Source organism: Ascaphus truei, chromosome 19 (assembly GCF_040206685.1).
Source record: "Ascaphus truei isolate aAscTru1 chromosome 19, aAscTru1.hap1, whole genome shotgun sequence".
Lineage (NCBI taxonomy): Eukaryota > Metazoa > Chordata > Amphibia > Anura > Ascaphidae > Ascaphus > Ascaphus truei.
Window position 1 is genome coordinate 2,974,131 of NC_134501.1, and position 12,565 is coordinate 2,986,695.

The 12,565-nt window shown below is 45.8% G+C and overlaps 1 protein-coding gene across 4 annotated transcripts in view; it reads left to right on the forward strand.

The window, feature by feature from the left end:
* Positions 1–259: 259 nt before the first annotated feature.
* URI1 (URI1 prefoldin like chaperone) overlaps positions 260–12,565 on the forward strand; it is a 70,716-nt gene continuing 58,410 nt past the window's right edge. For 2 of the 4 annotated variants that reach the window (XM_075576313.1, XM_075576314.1), the window contains exon 1: positions 260–486. In XM_075576313.1, coding sequence (XP_075432428.1) covers positions 421–486 — 66 coding nt within the window. In that variant the 5' untranslated portion in view covers positions 260–420. Of the gene's footprint in view, positions 487–4,730; positions 4,803–6,571; positions 6,594–12,565 lie in introns of those variants that run through there. The other 2 variants (XM_075576316.1, XM_075576315.1) reach the window with 2 other exon arrangements.

Here is a 12,565-nt window from a genome sequence, read left to right on the forward strand (position 1 = left end):
TGCAGTGGTTGCTATGGAGCTGGATGCTTTAGTTACTAAGCAGCTGGACGCAGTGATTGCTATGCAGTTGAATGCAGTGGTTGCTATGCAGCTGGATGCTGACGTTGCTATGCAGTTAAGTGCAGTGGTTGCTATGCAGCTGGATGCTGCGGTTGCTATGCAGCTGGATGCTGTGGTTGCTATGCAGCAGTACTGGAAGCGCACGTGCTGCTCTGTCACGTGAGCCTGGTTTATCGACAGCCCCGAGGTTTCACTGGGAGATCTCGCGAGATTTTGACGTCTCCGTGCGTAGCTAGTGCGGCCCTCACACAGAGACAGGCCGGGGGCTGAAGTACCCCGGGGCGCGGGGGGAAGTGGCCCTCACACAGAGACAGGCCGGGGGACTGCGGCGGGATCCCGGGTGTGCGCAGCACCGAAAACATGGAGGAGAGCAGGGAGCAGCTGAGCTCCAAGGAAGTGTCCAGACTTCGGGAAGAGCATGGAAAGGTAAAGAGAGGAGCACAGCCAGGGTCAGGGCACCCCAAGCACAGCCAGAGACCCCTCGAGCTGATACTGCCAGTCCAGGGCACCCCAAGCACAGCCAGGGCACCCCAAGCACAGCCAGGGTCAGGGCACCCCAAGCACAGCCAGAGACCCCCCGAGCTGATACTGCCAGTCCAGGGCACCCCAAGCAGAGACAGGGAACCCCAAGCACAGCCAGGGTCAGGGCACCCCAAGCACAGCCAGAGACCCCTCGAGCTGATACTGCCAGTCCAGGGCACCCCAAGCACAGCCAGGGCACCCCAAGCACAGCCAGGGTCAGGGCACCCCAAGCACAGCCAGAGACCCCCCGAGCTGATACTGCCAGTCCAGGGCACCCCAAGCAGAGACAGGGAACCCCAAGCACAGCCAGAGACCCCCCGAGCTGATACTGCCAGTCCAGGGCACCCCAAGCACAGCCAGGGCACCCCAAGCACAGCCAGGGTCAGGGCACCCCAAGCACAGCCAGAGACCCCCCGAGCTGATACTGCCAGTCCAGGGCACCCCAAGCACAGCCAGGGTCAGGGCACCCCAAGCACAGCCACAGACCCCCCGAGCTGACACTGCCAGTCCAGGGCACCCCAAGCAGAGACAGGGAACCCCAAGCACAGCCAGAGACTCCCCGAGCTGACACTGCCAGTCCAGGGCACCCCAAGCACAGCCAGAGCACCCCAAGCAGAGACAGGGTCCGGGCACCCCAAGCAGAGACAGGGAACCCCAAGCACAGCCAGAGACCCCCCGAGCTGACACTGCCAGTCCAGGGCACCCCAAGCACAGCCAGGGCACCCCAAGCACAGCCAGGGTCAGGGCACCCCAAGCACAGCCAGGGCACCCCAAGCACAGCCAGGGTCAGGGCACCCCAAGCACAGCCAGGGTCAGGGCACCCCAAGCACAGCCAAGGTCAGGGCACCCCAAGCACAGCCAGAGACCCCCCGAGCTGACACTGCCAGTCCAGGGCACCCCAAGCACCACCAGGGCACCTCAAGCAGAGCCAGGGTCGGAGCACCCCAAGCAGAGCCAGGGTCAGGGCACCCCAAGCACAACCAGGGCACCCCAAGCAGAGCCAGGCCACAAGCCAAATGTGGGTACACCCTATTCTTGTGCAGTGATGGTGGCATCATACCAAAATTCTTACACCATCCACACTGACATGCAGGACCTGCTTTGTGTCCTTCGGGTGCTGCGGGTCATACCTAAAGTACCATGAAAAGGGTGCCCTTGCAACAATAACTGTTCATGGTTCATAACCACAATCAGCCCAAGAGTTAGAGTTACTGTTTCTATAGCTGTACGCAGTCATGATCAGCCCACTGCCCTTGGTTTCACTTCCAGCTGCTTTTAACACACCAAGAATTCTGGTGATCAATAAGTATACATATATATTTATTAGTATTCCTTGCAGGGTCCACAGCCTCAATTTAATCTTTCAATAATAAAAAGGCCTACACGTAACTGTTGGGTAGTCTGTAATTGGGCATACCCAGGCCCTAAATCTTGTCAACAGCGAATTTGACCCTATACTAATCGGGAACAGTGATTGTTACATCGATACTTCCCCTACAGCTGTTAAATGGTTACGTTACTGTGCTGTTAGGGAATATTAATCCTCTTTGCTGCTGAAAGTGACAGTGTCAGTGTTCACATGCTTTAGCAGTAAAGTACTTTAAATCCCCATGTGGGAAGGGAGGAGGAGGAAGTTTAAACAGAAAGCGTTCTGACGACTTCCCTTTCCTGTGATAAGTTCACATGGCTCGCAGCACAAGGCTCTGGTTTAAAGAACATATACAGTATAAGTAAAATCTGGCATTATAGATACTGTATTTCGAAATATACTATTTCATTGTAATTTATTGTACAAGAACTGACCTATAAGTAACAGGACTAATCACAAGGAATGCATGTACTGCCTGCGTCTTAAAACAGATGAGATTTAAATGCAGCTCTAGATTCACTGACAAGCTACGGATGATATTCTGCATTTCTCTCTATTTACTTTTCTCACAACATTTAGTGTGTGTGTGTGTGTGTGTGTATATATATATATATATATATATATGTGTTGGTTAAAGCAGGGGTCTCCAAACTTTTCAGTACGAGGGACACATCGTATATTCTACACATTTTCGCGGGCCAAAGACAGAAATATTTTTTTATATATATTTATATTTATTTTGTCAATGAATTAATAAGTTTACTTGGTTCTTTTGGGGGTAATCAGCATGATATGATTCAGAAGAGAAATGTGACCATTACAAAGAGAGGATGCTGTGCTTACACTGGGAAATGATATATAAGCAGCAATAATATATTTATTTCAAGTTGCTGCGGGCCGGATAAAATCTTGTGGGGGGCCTGATGTGGTCCCCGGGCCGTAGTTTGGAGACCCCTGGTTTAATGACTCATATCATGGTAATGGTACGAGAAATGTATACACATGCGTGGGCAGCATTAGCACGCACCAGCTCCTATTCATGTGAATGGGAGTAAATGTGAGTTAAAGCTTTAGCACCCCTTTCTCGATCTGGGCCACAGCATGATAATTGTGTATTTTGTAGCCCAAGTCGCATTGGAAGTTTTTGTGCTATATTAAAGATGCAGTGTCAATAAATTAACATTGGAGTTGTAATAAAGTGGGAAAAAACACCTGTGTAACATATTCCTTTTCATATTCCCCCCTACCTTCAAGATCTTGGTTTTCTACCAAAACTTATTGAAATAAGCAGATATTTAACTTACCTGTTTTTCCCGTCACAATAAACCTTACACACATTTATGCTGAAAAACTGTTCCTTCCTACAGAGCAAACGGTCAATATAATAATATAAATTCAGCAATAGCAACAACAGTTTATGTAATTATTTAGCACGGAGGTTGACGAGTCGGCATTATATAAGGTCCAAAAATAATGACTTGATATACATTATCTAAACCAGGAGGTGTGGCCAACTCCAGGCCTCCAACAGGTGAGGTTTTCAGGATATCCCTGCTTTAGCACAGGTGCCTCAAAGACTGAGCCACCTGTGCTGAATCAGGGATATTCTGAAAACCCGACCTGTTGGTAGCTCTTGAGGACTGGAGTTGGCCACTCATGATCCAAAACGCATCCAGTTTTAGAATAACTCTACAGTGAAATCACCCAACCCTGTATAACCTTTTCTAACATCTTTACCAGTTTTATGTCAAAACACAAATCTCCCCAAATGTCCCTAATTAGGATCTCATACCTACCTGCAAAAATAATGCGGCAACTATTTGTAACCCGTAAAGTCGTGTGACAGCGTACTCCATAAGGCCTTGGAGCACGACGGAGTGCATGGCGTTGAGCGATCTGTGGACAGAGATCCACAGCGACGCGGAGGCATGGCGTCACGAGGCTGAACCACTAACGTGACCCGGCCGTCTCACGACAAACAAATTCTCTTGTCTCCTGAAAACGCTGTCACACTTCCTCGGTCGCGCTTCTTCTTGTTCGTGCCTAACAAGTCATAATGTGGTGCTGAGTAATGGAAGCGGTACGTTGACAGGAGGATTTTTTTTAAAACTTATTCCAAACTATTGAAAGGTTAGAGGGCGGCCTCCTTTTGAAACTAAAAGCGGTTGGGGGGGAGGTGACTCCGCGTTTTGATAGTGGGTCAGAGTAACTCTGTGAAATCCCAGAAACCCCTGGTGTCTTTCTGCTGTGGCCTATAAATGCATTTATGGCAGTAACTGGGAGGGAGGTGGAGAAGTGGAGCTAAAATTGGGGATGTTTCTCAAGTCCTCGGAAAGTTTTAGAAAGCGAGATTACATCATTTCAGAGACTTCTTTTGCTGGAAGGAAAGAGATGGCTCAGCTCTGTTTTAAGCTTATCTACGGTGCTGAACACACCCGAAGATTCTCAACAAACAAGCAGATCAAATGTATTGTGTGGTAAGACTATCACCTGAATGAAATTTCGTCTTAGTACACCTGGTGCAGCTCTGTCCACCACATTAGTTTCCTACAGTTAAAGAGTGGGGTGGCCTTGGGCTATGCTAATTTAATTATAGTTGTTCAGGCAGTTAAGTGCACATTTTCACACTAAAATGTACTTGTAAGATTAGGTAATATAAATATTTATGGAAAGTGTTATAAATACAGTACTTGCAAATTCTTCAAGTATCATATTTGAAATCTTTACATGCATCCCAAATGACAGTGTCTTGTGGCCCTTCTACTATTTTTTGTTGTAGATGTGTCCATTTGGAAGACTAATTGAAGAGCCATGATGAACAGCAGTGAGATGTTGAAAGCGTTAAATCAAGGTGATTGACTATATATAATAGTCAATATCTCAACCTCGTTTATAGCGTGATCCGCTACAATGCAAATCTGCTTATAATGCGGTCTGAGTGTGGCTCCCGATTTGAAAACCTCAATTTTGCCGCGCGAGGACTTGCATATATCTATGTGTGTGTATGGCACGGGCACGCCAGGGGCCTTAATAATGGTACGGCATGGGCACGCCGGGGGGCCCTAATAATGGTACGGCACGGGCACCCCGATGGGCCCTCATAATGGTATGGCACTGTACTGGTTAAAGAAGACATGAATTACATTATTCTATTAACATCAAAGCATCCAATCGTCCTGTTTTTGAATGAAATGTCTCATTAGTCAGTAGTACATTTCGGCTGAAAACAGCCCAATCGTTCCACTCCAGCGGATGTAAAATAAGCCCATAAGAATGTTGTGTTTTGCAAACTAAATTTGCAATTTAAGGTTAACTTCAATTATTTCTGGGATTCTAAAATCATAAAGCAAAGTATGTAGGCAAAAATATAGCTTTTGTGATCCGTATTTTAAATGCTAGCAAAGTAGTTTATAACATCTTTGTGCAAGCTGCCACTTTCATTATTTTATTGTGCATTAGCAAATAAAATAAAATCCATAACTTTCTCTTTTTGGCCTTTTTGGCCAGAAGAATTCTGTCAATATTCTTCCTCCCAGGGAAAGAAAAATATTTATTTTTCTTGCTAGGTAAAAACAAATAGCGCCTAATTCTATTTCCAGAGGCACAAGTTGAAGAGACATTTTAATTATTCTACTTCAACTACTTCACCATCAGCATATCATACAGGAGATGAAATTAATTTACAGATTAGATTTAGACATTGCATGAGAAATGCTAATGCATCATTACCGGGACAGATTTTATTTTCTCTGCAAATGAAAACATGTAATCAGAAAGTGCAACTTAAGCCTAAAAATATGGTAAATAAGACGTTATGATCTTAATTTGGAAAGCGATTTAGTGGGGGGGGGGAGGGGTTGGGAAATAGTACACGTCGTACAAGCAAAATCAGGCATTGTATATCTTCATTTTATCTTAGAAACGGATTCAGATTTAACGTGTGAAACACCATTTTGTGTTCAAATCCTACCCTCTTGTTTGACATTCTTCAATATTAATATCAAATATGATTGTTCATTTAGAGCTGTGTTTTGTTACGGATTACTTCAGATATCGTTGTTACAGTTAATGCAGAACTCACTCATTTCTTTAAGTGTATTGTTCTGCATTGTACACGACACTATACACACAGCTGTTGAGGAACAAGTCCTTTCTCCGTAGAGCTTGTAGTATTGAAGGGGAGATTGGGTCAATATACTGTCACATGGAGCGGACAGTCGACTTAAACCAGGGTCATCTTAAGCGTCATTAATATTATCTTTTATTTGTAATGTGCCAACATATTCCGTAGCGCAGTACAATGTGGGAGAGCGTTCAATAACAGTGTATGAGATCGTAGGAAGTAGCTCTCTGTGCCAGAAGCTTACCATCTGAGATGAGGGGAGAACAATAGCTAGCACCGTTACCATGACTTTTATTATTATTTATTTTTAAGAAACGTCACCCACTTCTGAGGCTACCAAGGGAACAGCCGGGCTCTATGGAGAGCTTCATTTTAACTTCCCAGAAACTTTTATATTTCAAACGCTTCTATTTCCTGCCCGAAGCCCCTGATTTTGGAAACAGTGTTTATTGCGGACTGCTTCCTTCAAGTCAGCAACGTTAACAGCAGACGGCTCTCTCCCTATGGAAAAGCAGCTTTGTGAGTACATAAGTTACCTGACGTCATGCTACATATAGCCAAAGGTGGAAGATAGTTATTAAATGTTAAACGTTTGATGTGAAATGGAGTATCCTTCACTTAATCAGCCTTGCGGTCGGCTTCACAATCCGACAGAGGATTCCTAAACACAAGTGCTTTGTGTTTAGAGAGCTTAGTTTCATTGCATCCCTTTAACTTGAATTGCACCTTTTCAAGGAGCACTTCTGCGTGTATCCATATTGAGTAGATGCAGTGACATGTTGAACGGGTTAAATATTGTTTAGTGACGCTATATCTATATCTTGTTCTTGTCTAAGCTCCTCCTATGATTTGCTAATATTTCCGTTACTATGTTGAGTAGTGTGACAGAAACCAGGGAGCGGTGATAAATGGGATATGTAGAGCTCTCAAAATACTACGCAGCTTTTACCCTGCACAGCCTGGGGGATACAGCCCCAGGGAAATGTGTGTATCACTACGTTTATTCATATGTTGTGTGTTAAAGGGTCCCTGGGGTAGAGCATTCGGAGAGGAGGATGGCCACTGCTCCACTCCGCAGTTTCAGCATAGGTAAGAAATCCAGGCCAGGGTTTGTGCTGAGCTCTGTTCACTCACACCTGGTCTGATAATTAGGGAAGTCCCTCTCTTTCTCCCTCCCTTCTCCTCTCCCCCCTCCCTTCTCCCTTCTCCTCTCTCTTCCCTCCATTCTCCTCTCTCTTACCTCCCTTCTCCTCTCTCTTCCCTCCCTTCTCCTCTCTCTTCCCTCCCTTCTCCTCTCTCTTCCCTCCCTTCTCCTCTCTCTTCCCTCCCTTCTCCTCTCTCTTCCCTCCCTTCTCCTCTCTCTTCCCTCCCTTCTCCTCTCTCTTCCCTCCCTTCTCCTCTCTCTTCCCCTCTCTCTTCCCTCCCTTCTCCTCTCTCTTCCCTCCCTTCTCCTCTCTCTTCCCTCCCTTCTCCTCTCTCTTCCCTCCCTTCTCCTCTCTCTTCCCTCCCTTCTCCTCTCTCTTCCCTCCCTTCTCCTCTCTCTTCCCTTCCTTCTCCTCTCTCTTCCCTTCCTTCTCTCTTTCCCCTCCCTCCCCCCCTCGTATGTGTCCTCTATGTTACTCCGAAAGGCTGTCATAGCGATGCACGTACAAAAGTCAGAACGCCCTGAAGGGACTTTTGTCACATGTGGAAAGGTACACCCAAAGGGCTAGAAATGTGGCAATGTTTCCAAAAGTGCTTTTGTGAAATGGTTTATATATTTTATTTTTTTGTGAAGTACGCCAAAGCTGTGAAAATGACCAAAAATCAGTTTCACAGAGAATTTGTAGTTCTGCCAAGCATAAAATAGGGGTTTTGCTGGAGTGGAAGGGTCTAAATTACAAAGGCTTGGTGAATGCTTGAGAACCTGGTTCGCGAATTTGGCTAAAGTTTTGCACATCTCTACATAGGATGAAGCCTGCAATTCCTACATATGGTGTTTTCACACATTATACGTCTTACCTGTTATGTTGATAAACTTCTCCAGGGCTAGCTATACGTAAATGAGTCTGCTGTTTTTGTTCACACATACAGATCAGTAACAAAATATATTTAATAACTACAGTAACCTCCCATCTGGTATTGTAGCTTTCCTTGTGTTTTGATCTCTTTTATAACCTTAAATGTTTTCTTCTTTTCTTTTTGTAGTTGTGATGTGCATTGAGTCCCATTGCGAGAAAAGCGCTATATAAACAAAGTTACTACAGCAGGGCCCCGGGCATGTGGCGGGTTCCGTTCTAAGGGCCCACCGCAAAGCGAAAATCGCCGGAAAGTGCAACCTCGGCAAACCCTCCCATTCTGTGTATGCGCGAGCCCGGCCCGTGCTGCGCATGCGTGACCTCATACCGGCCCGTTCTGCGCATGTGCGACAGACTGGCACGTTCTGCACATGCGCAGACATGGCGGCTCCCTTCTCAGTTCCGGCGAATCGAGGCCTTTCTGTATTAGGCTGAGTCCATAGAAGGACAAGCAGCGCTGAGCCGCGCGGACGCTCCGCGCTGAGCCCCTGCATCCTCCATGAGGATGTCTTTAGAGGGGGCTCACGCGAGCGTCCACAGGCGTGCTGAGGCGCTGGATTTTTCAGCCGACAGCCAAACTGTTTTTCAGAGCTGAAAACATCCAATCAGCGCGGAGCAGCGTCAACATCACGGCGCCGTGACGTCAACGTCAGTGTGTCGCGGGCGATTGGCCCAGCGACGTCACTGCCCCGCCTACCTCAGTCTCCCCCCGCCTCCCGATCGCGCCCGCTTGCTCGCCTGCATGGGCATGAAATCGCGCAGATTTCAGCAGGCGAGCCTCAGCGTCAGCGCGGTCCAGCCCTGCTACCCCTTCTATGGCCCCAGCCTTAGATGTATTTCAATTTAGTTTTATACACTGTATGCTGAATACAGGCATACCCCGCATTAGCGTACGCAATGGGACCGGAGCATGTATGTAAAGGGAAAATGTACTTAAAGTGAAGCACTCCCTTTTTCTTTATCCCCACTTATCGATGCATGTACTGTACTGCAATCATCATATACGTGCATAACTGATGTAAATAACACATGTGTAACAGGCTCTATACTCTCCCCGCTTACGCACAGCTTCGGTACAGGTGGGGAGCCGGTATTGCTGATCAGGACGTGCTGGCAGGTGCATGCGCGAGCTGCCGTTTGCCTATTGGGCGATATGTACTTACTCGCGAGTGTACTTAAAGTGAGTGTCCCTAAACCGGGTATGCTTCTACCACACCACTAGATTGCGGAAATAAATGTTGGCATTCATTAGTTGTTTTTAGAAAATATTTGTAAAACTCTGATCATTTATACAATAATACGATAAAAAAAGTTCTTAAACACGGTTAAGTGCAACCTGTTAGTAGATGTAGTTGGTCAAGAAGAAGTGTATGAGAATTTTATTTCATATAGGGATTTTCTCCCAATGGGACGCAAAGCGCGTCGTAATTACAGTATAGCGTGCGGTACGCAGCACATAGGAATGTTACAGACACAGTCCCTGCCCGGATGAGTTTACAATCTGAGGCACAGGGAGATAAAGTCACTTGCCTAAGGTCACAAGGAGCTGACACCGGGAATTGAACCAGCATCAAACTCATTGTTTACAGAGTATGTATTTACTCACTTCTTTATAGATTAGATGTAACAATGTGTAGCATTCACATCCCTTCATGTATGTGTACTGTACGCACAGAAGATAGTTGACGGCAGGTCCGATACCTGATTTAGAGAAATTATAAACCTGTTAAACAAAAGCTGAAGGCCTTTGGACCTCTCATTTTTTCTCAGTGCTCATGAAAAATGGATCAGTTAAATTATCTAGCACAGTGGTAGGCAAATTTATATACTTCAAGGCCCACATGTGCAGGCTTTGAGCCTTAAATGGGCTGCACATTACATATATACAGATCAACCCCGTTATAGCGCGATCCGCTTATAACGCGGTCTGAGCCTGACTCCCGATTTAGAACATCTCCCAAGGTTTTTTTTTCTTTCTATTCAATGCTTTATTGTCCACACACACACACACACACACACACACACACACACACACACACACACACACACACACACACACACACACACACACACACACACACACACACACACACACACACACACACACACACACACTGCACCTTTTTAGCTGGTACACTACTACTTACTCCGGATACACCAGCTGTACCAGTTAACCTGAATATTGTGTGTCATGGTTATTAAAGATGGTGCCTCCTCGGTGAGGGCACCCGAAGATGGCCCGGAATTCTTGAGAAGGCGGGGGCTGGATCCCCCTGCCCCGCCACTGTAGCCGAGATCACCTAGATGGGTGAGAACATCCTGGCTGTTAGGACCTGCTAACGGTCATGCCTTGAAAGTGGCAGCAGGCTTAAGACGCTTTATTTATTTTTTTATAAAATATTTTACCAGGAAGTAATACATTGAGATTTACCTCTCGTTTTCAAGTATGTCCTGGGCACAGAGTAAAACAAAATAATACATGGTTACAAATACAGTTACATAAATGAACAAGGTATACATTATATACAAGACATTGCATGCACAGTTAAAGAAAATATATATTACTAGCTGAGAGCCCCGGCGTTGCCCGGGATGTTTGTGGTGTGGGTGTGGCATTTGGGTGGGGAGTGGTCCACGCGGCCCATGTGCGGTGGTAGTGCTGCTGTGGCTGTACTGATGGTGATTGTATCGGTGTGCTGATTTGGGAGGGTTTGGTGCTGATGTGGGGGTGCGGATGTGGGTGTGCCGATGGGGGAGGTGCGAAGGTGGCAATGTGTGGGTGCTGATGGTGTTGATGGGAGCTGGGAATGGTGGGGAGCCGAGAATGCCAGTGTGCTGGGGGGGCATGGGATACCGGTGTGCTGATGTGGTGGTGCTGGGGATAGTGTGTGTGTGTGTGTATACGTGTGTGTGTATACACGCACGTGTGTGTGTATACACACACGTGTGTGTGTATGTATCCACACGTGTGTGTGTATGTATACACACGTGTGTGTGTATACATGTGTGTATACATGTTTGTGTGTGTATACATGTTTGTGTGTATACATTGTGTGTGTGTACGTGTGTGTGTGTACGTGTACGTGTGTGTCTACATGTGTGTGTCTACATGTGTGTGTATACATGTGTGTGTGTATACATGTGTGTGTGTATACATGTGTGTGTGTATACATGTGTGTGTGTATACATGTGTGTGTGTATACGTGTGTGTGTATACGTGTGTGTGTATACGTGTGTGTGTATACGTGTGTGTGTATACGTGTGTGTGTATACGTGTGTGTGTATACGTGTGTGTGTATACATGTGTGTGTGTATAAATGTGTGTGTGTGTGTGTATACATGTGTGTGTGTATACATGTGTGTGTGTGTATACATGTGTGTGTGTGTGTGTGTGTATACGTGTGTGTGTGTGTGTGTGTGTGTGTATACATGTGTGTGTGTGTGTGTATACATGTGTGTGTGTGTGTATACATGTGTGTGTGTGTGTGTGTGTATACATGTGTGTGTGTGTGTGTATACATGTGTGTGTGTGTGTGTGTATACATGTGTGTGTATGTGTGTGTGTGTGTGTGTATACATGTGTGTGTATACATGTGTGTGTGTGTGTGTATACATGTGTGTGTATACATGTGTGTGTGTGTATACATGTGTGTGTGTATACGTGTGTGTGTGTGTGTGTATACGTGTGTGTGTGTGTGTGTATACATGTGTGTGTGTGTGTGTATACATGTGTGTGTGTGTATACATGTGTGTGTGTGTATACATGATGTGTGTGTATACATGATGTGTATGTATACGTGTGTGTGTGTGTATACATGTATGTGTGTGTGTATACATGTGTGTGTGTGTATACATGTGTGTGTGTGTGTGTGTATACGTGTGTGTGTGTGTATACGTGTGTGTGTGTGTATACGTGTGTGTGTGTGTGTGTGTGTGTGTGTGTATACATGTGTGTGTGTATACATGTGTGTGTGTGTGTATACATGTGTGTGTGTGTGTGTGTGTATACATGTGTGTGTGTGTGTGTATACATGATGTGTATGTATACGTGTGTGTGTGTGTATACATGTGTGTGTGTGTATGTCTACATATGTGTGTGTTTGACTCCATGTGTGTGTACATGTGTGTGAGTATACGTGTACATGTGTACGTGTGTGCGTGTGTACGTGTACGTGCGTGTGCATACATGTGTGTGTGTATACATGTGTGTGTGTATACATGTGTGTGTATACATGTGTATGTATACGTGTGTGTGTGTGTGTTTGACTCCATGTGTGTGTACATGTACATGTTTGTGAGTATACGTGTACATGTGTATACGTGTGTGTGTGTATGTCTACATGTGTGTGTGTATGACTCCATGTGTGTGTGTACGTGTACATGTTTGTGAGTATACGTGTACGTGTGTACGTGTGTACGTGTGTACGTGTGTAC